We start from the raw sequence: 23,759 nt of genomic DNA on the forward strand, positions 1-23,759 counted from the left end.
TTCCCAGCAATAGCAGCTTCCTTCTCATGCTTCGATTGCTGGGTAGACAACCAGCCATGTGGGCTGTAATGTCAAACATGTGGCTTGAATTGGAAGAAGGTGCCCGAGTTCCATGTGTGAATAAAAGCATCTCTCCTCCTCATATGTTAAAAATCATCCTGCAGCCTCTCCCATCTCCCATGCAGCATGCGGATAATCTCTGTCCAGATCCTATAGACAATCTTTCTGGTAGAGATGTCCTGTAGATAAATGGCATGACTCCACCTCACAGTCCAAATGAGCCAAGAAATAATGCTACCAATCAGCTTCTATCTCTGGGGTAAATTGCCTAGCTAAATATGCCAATCCTCCCACAAGATAGGGCTGTTATAACCTTTGTCACTGCTTCTGTAAGGTTCAAGCAACTTGAGCCATTTAAAGTGGAAGCTCATGGTCTCCATACCCATGCACATTGTAGTATCAAATTCTGGATTTAAAAGCTTGAGTAGAAACTTCTGAAGAGCATTTGAAGTAGAAGTCTATCTTGATGAATAAGCCTTGTCTTCTTTTCAAAGCACGATAAAGATTTTTGGGATGAGGATTGAGATTCCCACATATTACATAGCAAATAACCCAGATTATTTAACAGCAGTTCCTCTTAAACTATTCAGAAAGCTACTGAATTAATTGGCACATAGTAATGTGTATCATGGTGGAAAGAGTGGTTGTGGCTTGCTAGCAGGGATTGGGAAGATGATGGATTGACAAGACTAATGATTGGGTGGGACCACGTTCAGTTAGTCTTGGAAATAACACCACTTCAATAACATTTCCCCAAGGTTTTCAGCATTAGACTTGCAAGACTATTAAGTTTGCCCACCTTTGATAGGACTGGAAAATAAGACCACTTGAATGACATTTCCCCAAGGCTTCCACAATAGTTTTAGGTGGCAAGGCAAGATCACTATGGGCCAAACTTAATTAGCCTAAAGAGCTAGGAGGAGTAGACTAGACTAAGCATGTACTAGCCACCACAAGGCACATCCTGTGGCAGGTCTTTTCTAAGGAAAATGATCAGGAGTGGGTGAAGCTGTGTGGACCCTAGATGCATCATGAGCCCTAGTAATGGTGACTAGATGGCCTTGAAGTGTCATTGAAGGAGCCGACTAAGGGGGTTGTCCATAAACCACATTACCAAGGGACCACCATCGACCCTTTTGGGCACCAAGAGTAGTAGGTACAATGAAAGACACAGGTCAGGACCCCTCTCAACTTCCAAGGGGGATGACTGCCTATGGGTGTACTTGAGGTCTGATGTGCATTGCAAGGAACATTGGAAGGGTTAGATGGGCATTGGAATGACACTCCTTGTCCACATGACTTGAGTGCTGGCAATGCATGTGATATCTATCCTTTTTAAGAACATTTTTCCCAGCTAATCTAGAGGTTTTGATCCCAGCTAATCTAGGGGCCATCCTATCGAGGACTTTCCTTCCAATCTTTAGAGTTCTTGCCACCCCCTGATTCCCCCTTCGAAAAAATGGGAACTAGAGACCCCTTTGAAGATAAGAAAGGAAAAGAAGAGATCTTCTTGTGGACTTGGTCATGCAACCATATGTAATGTCGTAGCTCAGATTCAACTCATAGATGATTCGTAATGTGGGCAACAAGATAACACACTGCATTAGATTGAAGTAAATGGGAGGAAGCTTGTTTAAAAATAGAGTGACCTGATTGTCATCTAACCACATATGCTAGAGATGGCCAACTTGGTGCTATATTTAGCCAAGCTCAATGCCATTTAGCCAGCTTAAATTTCAAATCATCTCTTTCCTTAATGAATAACTCTTGAAGCTTAGGATCAAGATTTATTCATTGGGTTTGATCTCTTGCCTCATAGCCATTGATGAGATGACTCCAACGATTAGATGTGATTCCATGGAAGACCAACCTAAGGACTCTCCTCCAGACCTTCCAAGATCTTGCAATCCCAAATACACTGTTTTTGGATGCAATAGGTGCATTCGTCATACCAAAGGGCATCACAAGTGGTCACAAAATCCAAAGGGTGTCTTGAAAGTTCTCTTTTGGGTATCCTCATGTACACCAACTTTTCAAGATAATGCAACTAATGATAGATACACCAAACAACTTATCCAAGATATCATCAATATGTAAAATTGGATCTCAATTGTTGATCATAACAGTTCTTTCTAATTCACACACTTATGTTAATTTCCATCTTTCTTCCTTATAAAGAACATGAAGAAAAAGAAGATGAGCGAGGTTGTATCAATGCCTTTTCATGTGACTCATTAGTTGAATCATGGATTCCTCTTTGTTGTGGACAATCTATGATGAGGCCTATTTGGTGGTGAAGAACCATGGATGAGATAATATCCGGGCCTTTCAAGAGCTCTCTCAAGAGTGGACTAGAAAAGCAAGCACTATCTTGATCCAAGACTTGCATCTATCTTGGTCAAGATAGTTTATCTACACATTAGAGTCTACTTCCACATCAGAATCCACATGATCACTTCCACACTTTACATAGCAAGCAAAAGAAGATCTCTTTATCCTTTATTTTTTCCAGAGAAAAGTAAAAACTCTATTAACACACCTTGGAACATTTTGTTCCAAGGGAAAAAAGCAAGTACAAAGCAGCCTTGTAAGGGACTTCCATATAAAAAATTATTTTAAAAGGGAAAGTCTATTATAAATCTCGAGTAAATAACTAGTTGGAAGGTCTATAATGCCAAACCATGTGGGTCTAGAAGAGGAAAAAGGTGCTAGAATTCCATCTCCTGAGAAAAATGTCTCTCCTTTTCCTCATAGTCTTCAAACTGCCTTGTATTCTCTCCCATCTCCCATGAAGAGTATGCACAATCTCTGTCCAGATCCTGGAGAGAGTCTTTGTAGTAGACATGTCCAAAAAATCAATAGCCTGGCTACATCTGGCTGTCCATATGTACCAAGAAATAATGCTAGCTATGAGCTCCCATATGTGACAATCCCTTGAGTCCATACTGCCTCTTGAGTCTCCTCATGCTCCCCACATCTAGCGCAAGGAATAATGTCTCTACCATAGAAAAGCCATGTACCAACTGCTAAACTCATGTGTGCTAGTGACCACAGAAGGTGAAATCTTTCTTGGTCTAAAGCTGTCCTCCAATCTCCTCCAAAGGTCTACAAGGAAAGACTATGATATACCCTGGATAGTCCAATGCTCAGCTGCAGCTGGCACCACTGTGATCTTGCTCATCTGTATTCCCCTACCCAACCTAGTGGTATAGCCAAAGAAGGGCACATCTTGAGGCGCCTCTACAAATGGATCTCTCCATATCTAGTCCCTAGTTTCCCAGTGAAGTCTCTGTAGCAGCCTCCCCCTATATGCCCAACATCTCCATCCATCTTCCATACAAGTCTAAGGGTCTAGGTCTAAGTACGAAGTCCTATCACAATGAGCCACAACTCTAATCCTTTGTCGCGAGCATCCTGTGAACTCTATTAAATCCAAATCCTCTCACCTAAGTCTACCATCATCCATCTCTATTGAAAAAGTAAACATACACTCTCCACTGGTGGCTACCATTGCAAGATGGATCTCTCCTATGGTAAAGATCCCTATCCATGTCTGATATGTCACTGTGTCATTCCTCCATTCAAGGGGTACCACCTCCCTGATGCTCTCCATTATGACTCTGGCCTCCCTGATACCTCGAAGTCCTTGTCTTTGTATATGGGCCAACAGCTCTAGAGAGGCAAACCACTCCCCCATTGTAGAAGCTACCTATGCAGAGAACCTCCCCCAAGATAGAATGGTCCTCTCTTCAATGGTGTAGTCTCTCTCTCTATCTTGAGTAGCTAATTAAAAAGAAGTGGCTGCCTCAGCTTCTGTTCAACATTGGCTAGGTAAATCTGATGAAGTCTTGTAGATACTAATCTCCACGCATGTCTAATAGATGCAGCAAATCTGACCTCAAAACTGTTCCCAAGCCCTATAGCTTGGATATACTGAAATAGCTGATGTGTGCTAGGCTGCCAAGGTTCTCCATGTACAAGAGCAATGTTCTCTTCCGTAATAGTAACTTCTTCCATGGCTCCTCACCCAGAAGAAGGCCCCTCACAACGAGCTTTACCATTAATGCTCTACTCTAACTGTCTGAGTCAATAACCCCCAAATCAGCCTTGGATCTAGGCTTTGTGATAACATCCCAAGCTATGTTAGCCTTCCTAGGACTACCATCTCCACCTAACCAAATCAAATTCTTGATGCATCGCTTCACTTGGCCAATGCATGACCTAGAACAATCTCTCTATCCCTCTCCAATCCCAGAGGCCTCATTGCCATGGCCAACAAAGCAGTGCAATAATCTGTGGCCACTTGACCAACCTCCTACGGCCCTTGGGCAATGGATCCATCTGCTCTTCTAAGTCACCCAACAATCTATCTAGAGTGTCTTGGACTTGTGGTGCGAAAGAATTCTTTGTTCACCCTATCTCTCGCTTGTGTCCAAAACAAGACCCTTGAATGGTACTTATACTTTGATGTGGCCTCCATAGCATCTATTTCCAGTTTGGCTGCATACATCCTCTTTGCCACTGACCTACATCCTGGTTGTCTTTCCTCCTCCCTTTGAAGTGCTGCCAATGAGGTTCTAGCAGACCTCTCTTTCTTTTTTCGTGAAGATAATTGAATTACGTAGTAAATATTTACATTAGACCATCAGGTCAACATAGAACATAGCAGACATAAATGAAAGTTTACCAAAACTCTAACACAGAAATGTCACATAGAAAGAACAGCTGGTGTGGAGCAAACAATATCCACCCACGGAGCAGCAATGTCAGGAAGAACCAAATCAGCAGACACCATAGAGGAGATCTTCCACAACACTAAACCACGAACACGGGCCACATGACCATGGATGCCTGATGTTGAATCAAAATGAAGGCATTCTGAGTACGCCAAATATACCACAAGGCTGTCCATCTAAGGAAATGGAAAAGGCAGGAATAATATGAACGCAAAGAGGTCATAGAGGTCATCTTTCCCATAATCCACGAACGAGCTGAAATTTGGTGCTGGGTTGCAGAGAACCACACACAGGAAACAAAACTCCAAATTTGTCTCACAACAAGGCACAAGACAAAGAGATGAAGCACTGTCTCATCACATGTAGTGCAGAATACACATCGACCAGCACAAATTTTGCGAGCACGCAGCACATCCCTAGTAGGAAGAGCCCCAATAAGTAGCCTCCACATGAACACTTTGCCCCGATACAGAAACTTAGATTTCTAGAGCTGGATGAATCTTTCCTGCCACTTCTTTTTGCTATCCCGAATATGCCATACTTTGTTAGCCTTACCCGTGACCCATCTCTTGGCCTCCACCATTTGATGATATATTTGGTTAGTTGACCTTTTCTCAAAATCATCAGGAATCACGAACATCCAATCACACTAGGGAGACAATGGCTGTAACGCAAGCAAAGGAGAGAACCTCTTGACCAAGAATGACACCATCAAGGACTTGTCCGCAACCCCAAATGAGCTATCCGATTGAACTTGTCTTTCTGCATATCTTTATTAGGCCAATCCAACAACCTGGCGCTAGCCACTACTTCACCTTGCAGTGAATTCTCCTCCTCACGAAAATCAGAAGGGCACCAAACTGAAAAAGGTAACAACACCAGCCCTCTCTTTCTCTAAGAGATCTTCCCTCTTGCTCCTAGCCTTCTCCTTAAGATAAGAGCTCACCACTTGCCAACTCTCATCCAAGTCTCTAGCTGCCCTGCCTGCTGAAAATGACTTGTCTCTCCAAATCTTGGTAATATCCTCCCTCAATTCCTTGTCATAATACGAGTGAAAAGGAATTCTGATGCTGGTAGCTGTTCTTGTGGCTCCCCCAAAAGAACCAATAGTACTGGTGTGTGATCTGATAAAGTGGTTCCTGGAACAATACCGACTAGACCCCCCTTGTCACAAGCCCAGTCATCTATATAAAATCTGTCCAACTGGGAGAAGATCCTGGCACCAGCTGCCTTATCTCTTCTGGAGAACTGCAAAGAACCTGTAAATCTGCCAAACTCTGCCATGAACCAAGGGTCCTGTCCTCTGATATGGAAGATAATCCTCCCAAGCTTCCTGCTCTCCTCCTCTGATAGTGTCTGTGCATCTGCCCCTTCTATCCTCCACCACTGGATTGTAGGTGGGGAAGATCTCTTTATCCTTTTCTTAACCTAAATGTGAGATGCAAGTTTCTTCCAACTTTTTTTTCACACAGAAAACTTATATTTTTGATAGCAATTATTGAGTCCTAAATTTCTGTTTTAGAGTTTTCAGTTTCTATAAAGTTTTGATTGAGGAATCTTTAAAGGACACATATCACATGGTTGTAAGAAGGCCACCAACGGGAGCTGAAAATTTGTAATTTCTTAGTGCGCACAACTTGATGGAGACTGAACTTTATTACAAGTATAGTGTGCTTAAACTCTTTATTTTACCTAGTGAAACATAGCCATAAAAAGCACTACCTGGACCTTTCTTTCATCATTTAATCGAAGCTCTGCCATGTCAGAAAGAGCACGCTGAAGGATCCGTATAGCAGAGGTTTTACCAGAGAAGGGTTGGCCTACTAGCATAAGTCCATGGCGTACTATGATCATTTCATACAGCTGAATAATTTTTGTCATGAAGTATGGTGTTGCTTGCAGATTCAAGGTTTGGCAGTTGTCCTTGATGGCTTTGTGCAGATTTGTGTAATCTGGCTCAGGAAGAACCACCCCTGGAAACAGATCTGATACGATCCCATTAAATAAAGGAACATCTTGAGATAGAAATTTGCAAAGATTTACATCTATAATAGACCGCAGCATCAGAACAAACTCGTCCTGCTCAGGGTAACGTTGCTTTAGGTTTGATGCTGCTCTGAGCACTGCCATTACTGCTCTCATTCCATAATCATAATGATCCTGACTTGATAGTTGTTCACTGCAAAGCTGATAAGTAGCAACAATCTTTCTCGCACAATCTCGAGCCTGAACAGAAAACAGTTCCACATGGATGAATATCCATGTAAAGCCTGAACCCCTACAATGTAGATAACTGTTTTCCAGCTGACTAACAACAGAATCAGTTGTTTAGAAGCTTGCCAAAAAATGGCTTTCAGTGACCACTGAATTTTCTTGCACAAATTCAATTGTCATTGTCTAATTGAAACAACATTTCTGATCACAACAGCTTTCTACTTGTTTCTCTGTGGCGTAATAGGTCAACAAAATTTTTCAGCCTCAAACTGGAAAAATAGCCCAATGCTATATTTATTTATCACTAGAGACCAACAGCATGAAACTTCAAAAAAATTCTCTTAAAATTGTGGAGAAGTTTACCAAAAGATATCCACTACTGTATAAGATTATTTCACTTATCATAGCATAGTCAGGCACCATCATAGCGACAGTACGAAACAAAGCTTTCAAATTGTCAGGAAGCTCACTTCTCCCAGCATATCCAGGGTTCATCGTTATAAATACATTACAAGTGGGTTTTAGCATCAGTTCTGTACCCTCAAAAACAAATGTCTTAACTTTATTCTGTATGGCGAGCTGAATTTCCAATACCTGTTGCAAATGAGCAGAGCAAACAATTCATGCGATAAGTTAGAATTCAATTACTGATTAACTTTAGTACACGGAGTTCTCAGAAACTCAGAAAAGTTTTCATCTTCAGTCAAAGTTAAGCATTTCAAATATTTCTTAAACATAGCATCTGTTTCAATGTGCAGAAACAACATTTATTTGCCCAAATGAAGACTGGCAATGTCATGAACATTTAACATATATTAGGATCCACCTATGCATAACTATTCCAAAATGTTTCCCCCAGTGTAGACAGGACAGATTGGAGATTACAATGGGGAGACTGATCACTCTACATGGAACCGCTTAAATGATCTGGGAAAAGGCGATCAGTAGTAGATTGGCCTCCTTCATGCCAGACATTATGCATCCCACTCAGAGGTTTTATCCCAGATGCTCTTCTGAGTCTCTCCATGTTCCTGATCTCCATGACTATACTAAATAAATCTGTCTCAATATATGAGAAGCACATTTGGTCTCCTCATATGAACGTGCATAGCCATGGGCACCCCTGGAATATAGAATATATTGGGTCTCATGATATGAAAGTGCATGTGCTTCCTCCTCTGATCACTAGTCAGGGATGCCTCCTAAGGCAACTCACCATGCATGCCACTGTATGAGGATATTCTGAGATTCTCTGGTCTAGGTAACATCCTACTGGTGGGGGAATCTAATGCATGGAAAAACTGCTATGTATATCATGGACAAGCTATGTATGAGGAATTGACCATAGATGAAGCAACACACTGCTCAAGATGTAGCTGATGTGACTGAGTATGGGGGACCCTTTCTTACATCCGGCAGTGCACATGGACTAATTATTTATTCTTTATGGTCTATCTTGATAGCCAGGTTCAGACACACTGACTTGTTGGAACAATAGAGAGGCAAGTATAGTAGACATACAAGACTGTACGGTGTATCTTGTAAAAAAATGCTAGGGAAAACATAGAGAAAAGCAAATGCTACAACACCACCGATGCACACAATCCAATGATGCTCAATGAAGATGAATGGGTATAGAGATGTAGGCAATGAAAAGGAGCCTTGAACCTCCGTGTCTAAATGAGTGGGGCAGAGGTGATCTGAGAGTGGTGTTTGAGATGCCAAGAACAGCTCCAAGTGTGTATTGTATTCCAGAGGGATTGCAGAATGCAGCAGCAGCCCACAAAGAATGGTGATGATGTTGGCAGAGTGGAATATAGTCCTCGGGGTAGCAGGATGGCAATGGAGATTCTGGCCAGCAAACACAAGGTGTGCAGACTCAAACCACAGCACACACTGGCAGCAGATGATGGTGTTATGATAACATCAGCTGGTTGTTCTCCTGAGCAGAAAAACGTAGGCTGCAAATGCCGCTGATGAGAATAATGAGGAACAGCAGGGCAACACTATGAAGCAACCACTGATGTTCTCCAGGGTAGGCAGCAGCATGCAGTAGCTGGGCAGCAGGCTAGATAGCAGAGCGGCACCACCAAGCAGCAGGGTGGTACCTCCTCAAGCAGGGCAGCACCTCTTCCAACAGGTATGGGCAGGAGTGGGGTAGGCAATGGCTGAGGGCTGGTAGGAGAGTGATGATAATGTTGAAGGATCAGACAAGATGAGCACAACATGTCCTTTTAAAAATAAACAATGTTTTTTCTCATGAATAAAATCTTTTTGGGGTTATTTTGATTTTGTGAAATTAGGCGTTAATGCACGATTAATTTGTGTTTATGCATGCCTTTATTTTTAGTAACTCAATGCATTGTCTTTGGCACAAGAAGGGTTTCAAGTGTGGGGAGAGTTGTAGCCCACTCTCTTTTTAACCAAAAGGTCCTACCCCAAAGAGACCAAGGCATTGGACCAAGGGTGTCACAATGGACTTCCGAAGGGCCTACCAGAATCACAAAGGTGATGGATACCTTCTTTTGAGTAGCCCAAGTTAATGGGCCTTAAGTTTCTTTTAAAATTAAGGCAATAAATAAGCAGAGGATCCTCATGAAGAACAGTTATGCGACAAGGGTGTCAATGATGAGGTATAGAAGAGGTAACAGACAAGGAAGGCTACCAAAATGACTGTTGTACATGGATATCCAAGTTGACCACTCTTAGATGAGGCAAAAGAGAGAATGCTTATCCAGTTCAAGGGTTTTTGTTTGGAGAGCTTAGTCTTGTGGATTTTAATCCCTTCCACCTGCTATTAGGAATAAACACAATGCAATGCATGGGTGATGCAAGGCATAGTGCAGAACTCAATGCATGAATGCAATAATACCACTTGAATAGTGCCCTCAAAGATGAATTGTTCACTTACTCAACTGCCCTTTTACAAAGATGATCATCATGATACAAATGGATGATGATGAAAATTCATGACATATATATAACGATCAAATTTCCATAAGTACCAAGGAGGGCAAACCCAATGTCGAAGATCATCAAGGACCAATTGATTGACTAGCTTCACAAGCTAGTTAGCATGATTATTTGATGATGGCACAAAGACAAGGTGAATGTTGCCTTGTTCCACCTACTCTCGAGTAAATGGTCATGAACTGCTATGTGCTTGGTTTTGCTGGAAAAGAGGGTTGCCAACAAGTGCAATGGCACTCTGGCTACCACAATAGATCATTGTAGGAGCCTCACAAGCAAATTACAGTGTAGATGGCCTCCATCGTACCAACGTCTAATGCTTGATATTCATTCTCGATTGAAGATGAAACAACACTCTTGCTTTCAACTTGATCAAGAAAGGGGAGTTGAATCCAAGTAGAACATGTAGCTGCAATTAAAATGTGGGTATCCAAGTCTACAACCCCCAACCTATTGCCTTAACACTTTTGTTTGCCAAATTCTTCTCACATTCGAATTGAGCTAGGCAAGTGACCAAGTCATGCATACTGTATCCATAGAAGATTCTGAAATGCAAGCCATAAGAGTAAATACCATGGCTATACCTCAAAATGTGCATGCAACTATCCGATAAAATTGCCTGGGTACATCTAGTATTGACTTAAGATGGAGGTTGGATAGAAAACATCAAGGTAGATATGAATGAGCCACAGTAGTTTCCCAACTACCTCATAGTGGTTATACTCCCAAGTACTAGTCAAAGCTAAGAGAGTGCTCAATGTTGAAGGGCAGCAAAACAAAATGCAACTGTCTAGAGGTTAAATTTGGTAAATGCCGTAGCGTACCACCTGAATTGGTTGAGAACTAAGTACCTGAGGTAGAGAACTGTTAGGCCACAACAAGAGAGGTGTGTGCTGATGTAGGAAGCTTGCTGGACAACAAAAACACAAGTATTGCAACAGTTGCTTGGTGGGAGAGGTGGCAACAACTTGTTTCTTGGCACCAAATGCTAAAAATGCAAGTTGAACAGGTGCAACGATGACGTGGATAGCTAGTGACTATAGAGGAGAAGCAAACATGGAAGAAAGGGACCTCCAAACAGCAAGGCAATGGATGAAAATAGGTTGCCTAGGGCTGGATGGTGATAGACTGTAGTCAAGATTTGATACGTTGAGTGTGATCTCATGCTAGGTAGTAGTCAATGAGATGATTCCAACACTCAAATGCCAAGGAAAAATGCTCTAACTGAGAGTGAAACTCAAGAAGTAAACCTTGCATTAGCTCAATATTGGCGGTGGGATTGGGGGCTCTCCATTGACGGACGTGATCATGGTGAGCCAGTCGAGGATCCCCCATAGGCTCTAGACCAACAACTAGGTTCCAAAGACCTTGAGATTCAAGCACTTGTTGCATGAAGTTTGACCAAGTGGTGAAATTCGACCTGTTAAAATGAGTCTTATTCGTGAAGGCCTTCTAGGCCACAATAATAGGAGTAGTGGTAGTGTTGTTGGATGGGTAAGATGGGTAGGGTGGGGGAGTGGAGTATACTTGGGAATTGATTGTGGCGTGCCCCCACCATGCATGTGTGAAGGGTGCAGAATGAATCCAAAAGTGGGAAGGGAGTAAATAGGCATGGGCATGTTGATTGCATCAGTAGCCCCTAGAGGAGAGATAGAGACAACGCACCATAAGCAGAGGATGGAAATCCTTGCGTCTAAGAGGTCGATGCATACTCACAAGGGACGTAGGCCCAGAATGTAGGGATCCCATCCCAAAACGTGGGACTCATCTCTAATACGTCCCAAAAAGGATACATTTCCATGCAGTGGTCCATCATAAAGGGATGCATCTTAGGACGGGAGGGACATGTGGGATGGAATGCAGGGGATGCCACATATCATAGGTTTTGTACTATTTGCACTATTTCTTGTAGCCGTTAGTCCACTAGTTTTATTGTTTCTTAGCTTGTACTGTTTCTTGTAGTCTTTAGTTCGAGGACTCATTATTTAGTGGTTACTATGGGATTTTAATATTTATGTCATATGGCATTTATGTACTTTCATTATGTTTCTTAGTTTGCACTGTTCCTTGTTTAGTGTTTACTATTGGAATTCAGTCTTTAAGTCACACAAGATTTCTTAGTCACCATTTGGCATTGACAATTATTGCTTTTACTCTTCAATTTGAGTATTCATCTTATTTATTTAACTTTCATGGTTTGTGTATTGTTTTGAATTTTTATGGGATATTTTTAGAAGGTTTTTTAAGTTAAGCTATTGTATTCATTTAGTTTCTTTATGGATGTTTCAATTATGTCTAGCAAACATATATATTTTCAAACCCCCAACCTCTTGGTCCCCGGTCCCCAACTCCCCAACCCCTTGGTCCCCGGTCCCCTATTTTTCTCCATCCCCCATCCCCCCTGTCCCCATCCCCATCTCTCACCCCCCATCCCTGGTGACTATGGGTCGATGAATGAAGTGTCGGGGGTAGTGAGGGGAACACCCATCACAGTTGTCCCAAGGTAAAAGGATGTGCTCCCTTGTGGTTATGTGGAAGGCACAATGTTAAAGGGTGGCATTTTCTCTAACGATATACTAGGTTGCAAAGTGGCATTCATTTGAGGGTAGGTGACATGGGGTGTAGAGAAAGAGAAGAAACTATGAGCAGAGGTAGAAGACCCAACTCCCAGTATGGTGGATATAGAAGTGGAGCGCAATCCAAATTATTAAATGCAAAAGAAAGAGATTTTGGATATGAGGGTGGGATGGGAGGAAGGTGTGAAAGAGAAGTACCAACGCCATGCTCAGAAGAAACAAAAGATATAGTTCTAGGGATACCTGTAGATGTATATATGTGTCTAGAGCCTCCTTAATTAAAATTGACATGGTGAAAATTATCCGGATCTTGGACACCAAAAGGAGAAACAAGGAAGGGTTTTGATTCATACGACTTAAAGGGATTATACGAATCTGACATTGTGCCTAGCAGAGATAAAGAAGATGGTTCACCAATTGTCCCAAATACCATATGCTCTTCTTGATTGGAGGGGTGGCTAGCCTCACCAACTAGTTTGGATGTAGTAGGAAAGCTAGTAGGAGGGATCTAGTTGGGACCATACTTGATATGCAAGAATTCTTCAAACTCCTCATCTCTTAGGAAGCTTGAAAAAGGAGAAGTGAAGGTGAAGGTGAAACATTGTTTTTCTCATCAAGTCCATAATCCCTACTCAAGCTCTCCAATGATGGAGAAACTTGATAAGACATAGTAGGATCGCGAGAAGGAATGTGAGACATTGTGAAATGGTTACATTGGTAGGTGAATTGGGTAGTCAGCCTCTAACAACCCCCAAGACAACACCAAAGGATAAAGACCGAGGATCTCCCCTCAACAAAACCCACGAAGCAACACCACTGAACACATGATTAAATATTTTTGATCACTCACTCCTTACTGAGACTTCAACTCAACACTTGAGAAGTCTAAACTTCAAGCTCAGATTTTATCATTTTTAGAGAGAATTTGATGCTAAAACAACCATGGCAGAGACTCAAACAACACGAGATTTCAAATTCACACAACTTCTATTTTTTAGGGATGGTAACCCCACGCAGCAAACTACCCCACAAAGTGTGATTGCCTCAATCAGTGCAAAACCAGTTGTAGATCCTTTTTGTTCCTCTTTTCTGAGAGTGCACATAAATACAAACCAAATGCATAGGTAACCAAAGCTTTATACAGCAAATTTTCATGCCAATTCAACAGCTATAAGCATTTCACTGTTGTAGACATTGCACAGAATAGCCTTTTCCTGAAAGACAAACTCCTTTTCCTGAAAATCTGCCTCATAAAGCACTATACAGAATAGCTCATAAATTTCTAACCAGGTCTTGGATCGCCAAGCTTCAAAAAGGAAAGTTGTAGCTCTCTTCTATAACTCTCCAAAACAACTTAGAGCCAAATTCTTTGATCTGCTGTCCTAAAACAGCGCTGCACAGCCTACACTCCTAAATTTCAGAATGCAGTCCACTTCAGACATCGACCTTCCAGAGACCTTAACTTTCACATTCTTGCTCGGATCAACACCAAACTTGATAGAGACCTTTAGTAGGTGTCAAAGCACACTTTAAATATACTGTCCATCATTTAGACCCATCTGATCAACACCAGATTTCAGAAAATTGAATCTGTCCCAAACAGTAAATTGGAAGCAACCTACTCTACATATAGTATGTGCATTACTTACATCCCCTTTAGTTAGAGGATTCTACAAATATATATCTCTTTAGTCGGAACCCATTGATTCTACTGTTGTGAACAAGCCTATCTAAATCTTGTAGCAAGTGCGTGCCATTTTCAAACTTTTGCTTGATGAGGAAAGGTCCTTCCCATCTAACTCGAAACTTGGTTTGAAAAGTGGAATCCAAGCTACTGTCATATCTCATAAACAACATTCCCTCTGTAAGATTCTTCTTCTTCAGCTGTGTATTGAACCACTCCCTTCTCTTTATAATCTATTTTTCATAACAATTCATTGCTTGTTGCCTATCCGATTGTATGGTATGTAAGTTCAGTACTCTGTCAACTCCCAATTCTGTTTGATTTAATTGATGCTTTCTTACAAACTCCATTGTAGGAAACATGACATTCATAGGTAATAAAGCATCTTGACCATATACTAATTGAAAAGGGGTGAATCCTGTACTTGTCTTCTAGACTGTTCTACAAGCCCACAAAGCTTGATGTAGATAATTGTCCCAATCTTTAGGATGATCTTACACCAGCTTAAAGAGAATCTTCTGTAATGTTCCATTGAATGCTTCCACCAATCCGTTGCATTGAGGGTAATAAGGAGTAGCAAATTTGTATTTCAAGTCTAGTTAATTCTCTCAATAGCTTATTTCTGAAACCAGGACCTTGATCTGTCACTATTTCTAGTGGTATTCCAAATCTCCAACATATGACCTCCATGAGGAACTGAGTTACATCCTCTTTCTTGCAATTCCTTGTCGCCTTAGCTTCAGGCCATTTGGTCATATAATCAACTACAGTGATGATGTAGGACTTTCCTGTTTTTGTAACACGCAAAGTTTCAATAAAATCCAAACCCCACTTCTCAAACAGTCCATAGGCAATAATGGCTTTGGTAGGTTCTGTAATTAGTACCCTTTTTGCATATGACTGGCAAGCATGACAAATTTTACACCAATGAGTAACATCAATGCTCTGACTAGGCCAAGTAAGTCCTGCTAGCAGAATTTTCCTTTTGGTAAGCTCAAAACCAAAAGGACCACCACATACTTCCTCATGACAAGAAGATAAACAAGCAAAAATCTTAGAACTATCCAACACCCTTCTTAGTACATTGTTAATTTCTCCTTTATGTACAACTGATTATTTATGAGCACATATGCCCTGGCCTTTTTGATAATGGCATACCTTTTGTATTTATCAGCTAATGACTTTAACTCCCCAGTTTTTAGAAACTCTTCAATCAAGTGAAGACTTTCCCTGCCCTCATATCTAGGATTATTCACCCTCATGGCAGCAACATGCTGGAAAAGAGCATTTTCAGCCAATTCATGAGCTCTACGGTTGTTCTCCCTGCCAATATGCCAAATTTCAAAATTTTTAAACTGCCTCATGAGGCCTTTTATCTTAAGGAACATAAAGGAATTATTAGCCAAAGATTGACCCAAAAGTTGGGCACTACTGAGAAGAGACAAACCAACAATTTCACCTGATTAGCCAGCTTATCCAACAATGAGAGCATTGGGTGAGTGACCAAGGCAAATAGCAAAGGATTGAGAGAGTAGCCTTGCCGAAGAGAACGAGACAAGGCAATTTCATTTGTGATCCCTCCATTAAGTGCAATACGAGCCACAATACCCCGACTATTGGTATCAACAAGAGAAGTCATGTGAGAACCCAATCCCATGGTGGATATGAGTTGCCACAAGAAAGACCAACTAACATGATCAAACGCCTTCAAGATCAAGCGAAGCATAACAACCTGCTTGCCTTAGGATTTTTTTTTTTGCAAATAAAGTGTGGCGAATTATATTACTCCAGAAAAAAACCTGAATACAAAGAAGTGCTCATGCTCAACAGACCAAGCTGGATTTGGTGAAAATCACCGATACATCATATATACAAGCCTCTCAAGGTGGTCTGGGGGAGATAGGGGCAAGAAGCCATGGAGGGGGGGTGTATCGCCATCTAGGGCTGCCTACCTGCATCACGAACAAGTCCTGGACGCCCCAAGTGTGCATGAAATGACCTCGGAGCTCCTGACGAGCTGTGGACCTGCCCTGCACCTTTGGTTGAGGCTTTGGCATAATCAATCCCCAGTTGCACATTTAAAATGTTATACATAATATTCTGTCCCTTAATGAAACCATATTGACTTAGATGAACCAAGTACGGGAATACTTTTTGCAATCTATTGGCAATGATTTTAGAGAAGATTTTATACAAAGAACCCATAATAGAAATGGGTCTCCACGGTTTCAAAGAGGTCAGAGAAGGAACCTTAGGCAACAACCGAATCACAACAATTTTCCAGTCTGAAGGCATCCTACTTGAATTCTAGACTTGCTAACACATGCAAGTTAATGGGTCCTTAAGATGCTCAATATGGGCTGAAACAGCTCATTAGGAAGTCCATCCCAAGGCTTTTCCTTCATAGTAAATGGGATAGCACATCCTCCACTTCAGCCTCCATCAAATCAACCCATTCAAGCTTAACTTGATTACTAACCAAATCGCAAATGTATCAATGAGCAGAGTGAATAACATCAAAAAGAATCTCCTGTGGATCCAACAAAGATTTATAATAGTCAATACATATTTGAATGATGGAAGCACAATCAGTAGCCATAACACCTTGCTCATCCAACAAACACACACTATTTTTCCAAGCATTTTTTTGGCGTAAACGAGAAAAAAAATGATGAGATTGACAGTTATTATTATGCGAAGCTTCCGCTCTGGCCAGCAATTTGTATTTAGCATATTCCTCCTGAAGAGATTGAACTCTACATTTCAACCATTCAATGCATGTGAGCAAGTCATCAATAATATCCCTTGAATGATACAGAGACGGCGAGTGAGCCAACAAAGTTTGTGCATGCTGCAATTTAGCTTGAAAAGAAGAAGCATGCTGAATACCATACTGTCAGGACAACCCATGTGCATTATCCCTAAAAACAACCCATGCTTCCATCCCTCCAAATACGACCCTCGAGCTAAAAGAAGCAATCAATTGCTGGATACATTCCAAAAACTGATCTTGCAGCAGAAAAGATTGGTAGAAATGTAGAGCCAAACGAGCAAGCAGAGCCTTCAAGGCATGAACATGCCTATGAGTCAAATCCAAAACCAAAGGATAACGATGGAGACATTACATGTTTTACAGCTTCAAGCCTAGGAAGATCTCTCTCTTTCTATGGCTTGTAGCTCATAGGAGTTTAGTAGTTGGCACTTAACTTGGATATGATAGGGACCCAATCACATGCACGTGTAGTAAGCTCGAGGAGAGAGAGAGAGAGACATTGCCTATGGGACTGCCCCAAAGCCCAAGAGGTTTGGAGGAGAGCCTTGAGGATAGTACTCCATAGCACAGTGGAGTCCATGGTGGTAATATTGGGGGCTGTAGCTTGGGTCATAGGTAGAGTCCAGCATGTGGCTATGAGGATGTTCAAGGGAGAAATTCTTTTCTCATCATTGGACAGCATCTAAGCAGGATCCCTACCCCAAACTACTCATAGATGCAGTGGACTCGGGGATATCGTCATAGATGGGAGCTAATTTCTAGCATCATAGCTTGGTACATATGGACTGCGAGATGTAGTCATTGATTTTCAAGATTTATCCACTGGGAATTCTTTATTGAGGATTTGTTTAGACACACTCTCTATGGGAGATGGAGAGGATGCAAGCAACCTTTGAGAGGATGAGGAAGAAAAGAGAGGCTTTCCTATGGATTTGGGATTTAGACACCTTTCATACCACCCCTAAGATGGTCTGGCATTTTAGCCCATTAGATTGGTTGTTCACACAACCATTGTATTTTTTATGTACTTTTCATAGAGTCCCTTGTACTTTGAATTCACCTCATGTATTTTCTCCAAGGTGTTATGAATAGAATTTTTGTTCCCTGGAAAAAGGAAACATGCAATGCTCTAATACTGCTCATTTGTATCCTTCTCAACTTGTTAGTGTATCCAAAAAATAAAGCATCACAAGATCTATCAAGAAAGGGATCTTTCCAAATCCACTCCCTCAGGTCCACATAAGTCTTTGTAGGTGCCTCCTCTAGCAGGCTCAGTGTCTCCATCCATCCTTCATACAAGTCACCAGATCTGGATCTAAATACCATCTCTCCTCACAATCAGCGACCAATCTAATCCTTTGATGAGAGCATCCTGCGAAATCTAATTGATCTCAAGACTCTTTATTGATTTTTTTGTCCTCTCATTGTGAAGGCAAGCTCTCTCTCCTTTTTTTTTCTGTAAAAGGTAATTGTATTAATTACGAAAAAACGGTACAAGTTTACATGATAAAGCTCTCTCTCTCTTGTATTAATTACGAAAAAAAGGTACAAGTTTACATGATAAAGCTCTCTCTCTCTCTCTTTTTTTTTTTCGTAAAAGGTAATTGTATTAATTATGAAAAAAATACAAGATTACTTGATTACAAGATACATGACGACAATACAAGTCATCATGCGAAGAGGTGCTAAGTACTACAAGTTACAATTTCATGGCAAGGATGCGGAGGAAATTGCCATATGCCAAGGACGGAAGTCCTCCGTAGAGAGCAAATCAGAATGATGGAGAAGAGCTAACTGCCAATACAAGAGGCCCTTAAGCCTTACAATATGTCGCTGAACATTATGGGCGGAGTCAAACAGAAAAGCATTCCGAATGGTCCAGTTATGCCAACAGCCCCAGTAGCGAAGAAAATGATACATGAGCTTCATATGTGGCTGTGCGGGAGAAGGGTATTTAGGCTGGCCCAAAACCCAATCAAAGGGGCGCAGTGTGATACCAACCACCCCTCGCCAAATGGCCGACAAAAATAACCAGACCTTCTTAGCGATGGGGCAGGATATAAATCGGTGGCGGGCGGATTCCATAGTAGTGGTGCAAAAGAAATAGGTGCCATTGGAGATTCGTCGCTTGGAAAGAGCCGAAGCAAGCGGAAGACCCCCAATTATCACTCTCCAAAGAAAGACTTTGTATTTAAAGGTGTCTTGTTAACCCAGCCCTCCATCACAGTGACCCTCCACCACGAGCGGGATTTACGCAATCCCCATAAAGCATTTGCTTTAGTAACTAGCCATTGATTGTCTTTAATCAGGAGATGATACACTTGATTAGCTGAAGCTTTGCTGAAAGGCAGCCGGCCTTGTAGGTCCCAATCCTGCCAGGGATGATCCAAAGCAAGAGCAGGAAAGGGTTGTCTGTTCTGGAGCACCGTCACGAGCTGATCCCATAAAGGCCTATAACCACGGGGGATCCGGAAAATCCTCCTAGCAGTACGAAACGAGATAAGCACATTGCGACCGGCAAGGGTGGCATCCGCAACTGAAGACAGGCCCAACCGTGCCATCCGGTTGAATTGTGGTCTAAGCTCATGTTTACCTTCCCACGAAAGTAGACGCGAGACTGCCAGTAATTCCAATTGAAAAGAGTTAGTAGCCAGGCGATCCTCCGTTGGGTGCCACTGAGCCTTTCGAAGGACATGTTTCCAGGAACACACCAAATGAGTAAGCAACGATGAAGAAGAACTGGAAAACTGCGAATTGGCATTAAGAACGTGCCACCAAGAACTCCGGAGTCGGGTATTGCCATGCCGAAGCCCATGACCCTCAAGGAAAGAACGGGCGATAGCGACCCACGGATGATGATCATCCGAGCACATGGTGCGGAAAAGGGACCAACGGAGTGCCTGCATGTGGGTTTGGGCATCTAATATAGCTCCGCCACCCATGCTTTTGGGGGTGCACGCATGCGACCACGAGATCCAGGAAATACCTGCATTCAATGAGTCCTTCCAGAGCATGAAGCGAATAGACTGAGTGAGAGCATTCAAAGTCGTAGGAGTCCAGGGCAACAATGGCAAGAAATATGTGATCATTGGCAACATAATTATCTGGGCTACTTTGAGGCGAACATGAAAAGGCCAGGCCTGAGACTTCCAGTACATAAACTTGGCCATCATCTTCTGAGAAATCCACTGCAGGAACTGCTTCGGGGGAACATCAACCCCCAATGGGTATCCAAGATGCCTAACAATGGAACCTCGAGGAACAACCAGACCTTGCCAGTCCAAGGACTGCAAATCCGACTCCGTGCAGCTTAGAATGGCTGATTTGAGCGGATTGATACGAAGGCCTGACGCCTGGCCAAAGAGACCCCAAACATCCAATGCTTTTCGAAGGTTATCCTTATCCGCACGCAAAACCATAAAAGTATCATCCGCCAGGGATTGGCTAATGAAATGTTGCCCTGTAGGAAGCGACAGTCCGGCCAGCTGGGAAGAGGCGGCCATATGTGATAACATGGAAAGAACTGGATGTGTCGCAAGGGCAAAGAATAAAGGGCTCAAAGGGCACCCCTGTCTGACAGAACGGGCAAGGACAAAAGGCTCAGTAACACCTCCATTCAGCATGACTCGCGAAGGCGCCGCAGCACTAATGGTGTAGATCAAACGAGACATCCGAGCACCAAAGCCCATAGCGGACATAAGGTCAGCAACAAAAGACCAGTCCAGATAGTCAAAAGCCTTTTCCAGGTCCAGTTGAACCAACACCACCTCCTGATTAGAATGCCGGGCATAATCAATGGCCAATTGGGCATTCAAGACATTGTGTAGAATATTTCGGCCCTTAATGAAACCGTACTGGAGAGGGTGCACAAGGGCAAGGAGATGCTTATGGAGCCGATTCGCCATTACTTTGGAAACGATTTTGTACATGGAACCCATCAAAGAAATGGGGCGCCAGTGTGTCAACTTAGATGGCGAAGGAACTTTTGGAAGCAGTTTAATAAGACCTTGTTTCCATGAGGGAGGCATGATCCCCGTTTCCCACACCTGCTGAAACAGAGCCTGCAATGGTTTCGCCAGTTGGGTAGCGAAAGCTTCAAAGAACTCATTGGGGAGACCATCCCAACCCGGACTTTTATCTTTGGGCAAGTGTAACAAGACATCCATAACCTCTGCTTCACCAATATCTGACTCCAGAGTAGCTTGCATGTCCTGCGGTAACTGATTGCGGACCAGGTCATAAAAGACCGAACGGGCCTGAGTAGTTTGGGCTGACGGAGGAGAAGCAGAACCGAGAAGGTCACGGAAATAATTCCTGCACATATGCACAATAGTCTGTGGATCCAGGATAAGGTGGCCTTGTGCATCCTCGAGTCTGGTCAAATTCTCTCGAGCAGGAGAGGCATGGAGAGCTCGAAAGAACTTATGGGTCTGACATGCACTATCTTGCAAGGTCTCTGTTAGATGTTGCAATTTGGCCTGCTGATACGATTTTAACTAGAATTCTTTAATAAGATCGGCCACCCGCAGGGCCAGTGCAAGCAGAAATGCATCATCCGGAGTGTCCATCAGCAGGGAGCGAACCAAAAGCAGCAAGTCCTCTGCTGCCTGTCGACGGCGCCGACAAAGAGAGGCATGATAGATCCCATATTGCCGAGCAACCCGCTGCACATTAGAGAGCAATCGGTCAAATGACGCAGTGCCCTGAGAGGAAAAGTCCAAGGAGAATCGGTCAAGCATTTGCTGCATATAGCCCTGAAAAATAGTATGCTTTAAGTAGGAGGAGTTGAAACGCAAAGGGAGTCTCTCCAGAAATTGCTTGAAGGGGGCAATGGGTTGTGCAAGCAACTCGAACTGCAGAGGGAAATGGTCTGACAAGACATATTGCTGCAACACTTTTATTTCGAGCATCTCAGGCAGAAAATCATCATTCTGCATGATATATATGCGGTCCAACCGCGACCATGTTGTGGCATACTGAGCCGAATGGAAAGTAAAGCCTGGAGAAGACGGGTGTAGCTAGGACCAAAGATCTTGCTTAAGAACAGCAAGAGCCAAGTCGTGCCACATACGACTTTCCGGCGCATCCATGACCGAGTGCTCCGATGTAGACTGGGAAGAATCAACACACATATTGAAATCCCCCATGAAGAAGCCGCGTCTGCCAAGTGACAAGGAAGTCTGTAAAGTCTGCCAAAGCTCCCGGCGAGATAACGAATCATTCGGAGCATAGAGGCGAAGTAACCATAGGATTTCCCCTTCGAATAAGATTTCAACCACCAAAAAGCGGCCATGAACATCATTTTTAATAAGAACCGGCTGATATTTGGCATGTACAATCATGAGCACACCCGAATAACGCATGGCCTGTGTTCCTGCATAGAACAAACGAAAGCCATGGCAATCCACAACTTTACCGGCGTCACTGTGACTCTTGTGCTCAAGAGCACACAGGACATCCCACTGATTCTCATACAATGCCGTCCACATGGCATGTTGCTTGTGACGAGAACAAATTCCTCGCACATTCCACGTGGCAATTTTTATGTATAAACAAAACCCAATTAGGTACGAGGCACAGCTTGCCTCGATTTGACTTTGTCGGCGAGAATGTCCAGGACTCCCTCATCCAAGAAATCTGCCAACACCGCAAACGAGTTCTGAGGACCAGATTTGGAAGTTGACGGCATATCGGCTTGCTTGAGGTTAGAACGTGGGTAACGACGGTCCCACGGAGTAATGACGTTGCCTCTGGTGTCAAAGGCCAGCTGTGCAGGTGGACCCTTGAGACGATCCGAATACATTTTCCTAGCGGGCTGATGGCGGGGGGCTGAAGAAACCATAGCAGGAGCAGAGCGCTCTGACGACATCATTTCCTTCCTGCGCATATATGTTCGCATGGAATCGTGTGAGGTAGAAGGCCCAGTATTCTCCATGCCTGCACCAATCCTGTTGCCTTTTTTGGCGCGTACTTCAACCCAATCAGTAGCACGAGAATCCATACCCGAAATCTGTTGTTTACCTTTAGCCAGAACTTGGGGCGGATGGGTAGGATCCAGCGACGGAGCATCACACACCATATCTTCCATGGGCGGAGCAACATGAGTTGTATCTGAAACGTGTTGTTGCTCGGGGCATTCAGCCATAAAGTGCCCCAACTGTCCACAGGAAAAACAATGGCCAACAAATTGCCCCATTTCAAACGAAAATGTAACGGATGCATGCCGGCGCAATTGAGGCGTAACCATGCAGGCCGTTTCCATGCAGTATCCCATAACATGCACAAGCGGTTGCGATTCACAGCCCTGAGACTGGGAGGGACCAAAACCGTGCCCACAGTGGCCATAGCATCCTTTAATAGCGGCCAATAAACAGCCGGACAATTTTCCACTTCTACCCACACAGGGCATTCACGTTGCAGGAGGCGCTGGAAATCTGCCATCGGGCGCCATGGAACCACATGAACCAACAGACGATCAAAAAACAAAGGCAGTTTAGACAGAATAGCAGCACGGTGCGTCTCCGTTTTCAAAAGGACCTCAAAAAAACCCCGGGATCCAACAAAAATCTCTTCAACACATTCCCCTTGTAGCAGACTCTGCAGCCATTGGCGAATACGGGAAAGCAGCGGGATGCGACCGGTGAAGAAGAGTATCACCGCGCGATCATAAAATACCGAAAAGGAGCGCAGGACAGTTTTTGGCTCAACGGTAGCTTCCAGAACATCGTCTGGAGCAGAGGCAGAGA

General features: G+C 43.1%; 1 protein-coding gene across 6 annotated transcripts in view; it reads right to left on the bottom strand.

Moving 5' to 3' along the window:
- The window catches only part of LOC148033680 (uncharacterized), a 364,446-nt gene that overhangs the window by 119,194 nt on the left and 221,493 nt on the right, over window positions 1–23,759 (bottom strand). For all 6 annotated transcript variants that reach the window (XM_087681629.1, XM_087681628.1, XM_087681630.1 and 3 more), the window contains exons 15-16: window positions 7,374–7,604; window positions 6,519–7,022 (exon numbers count right to left, since the gene is read on the bottom strand). In XM_087681629.1, coding sequence (XP_087537755.1) covers window positions 6,519–7,022; window positions 7,374–7,604 — 735 coding nt within the window. The remainder of the gene's footprint in view (window positions 1–6,518; window positions 7,023–7,373; window positions 7,605–23,759) is intronic.

The sequence above is a fragment of the Lygodium microphyllum genome, chromosome 7, assembly GCF_053477565.2.
Source record: "Lygodium microphyllum isolate KBCC chromosome 7, Lygodium_microphyllum_v1.1.10, whole genome shotgun sequence".
NCBI lineage: Eukaryota > Viridiplantae > Streptophyta > Polypodiopsida > Schizaeales > Lygodiaceae > Lygodium > Lygodium microphyllum.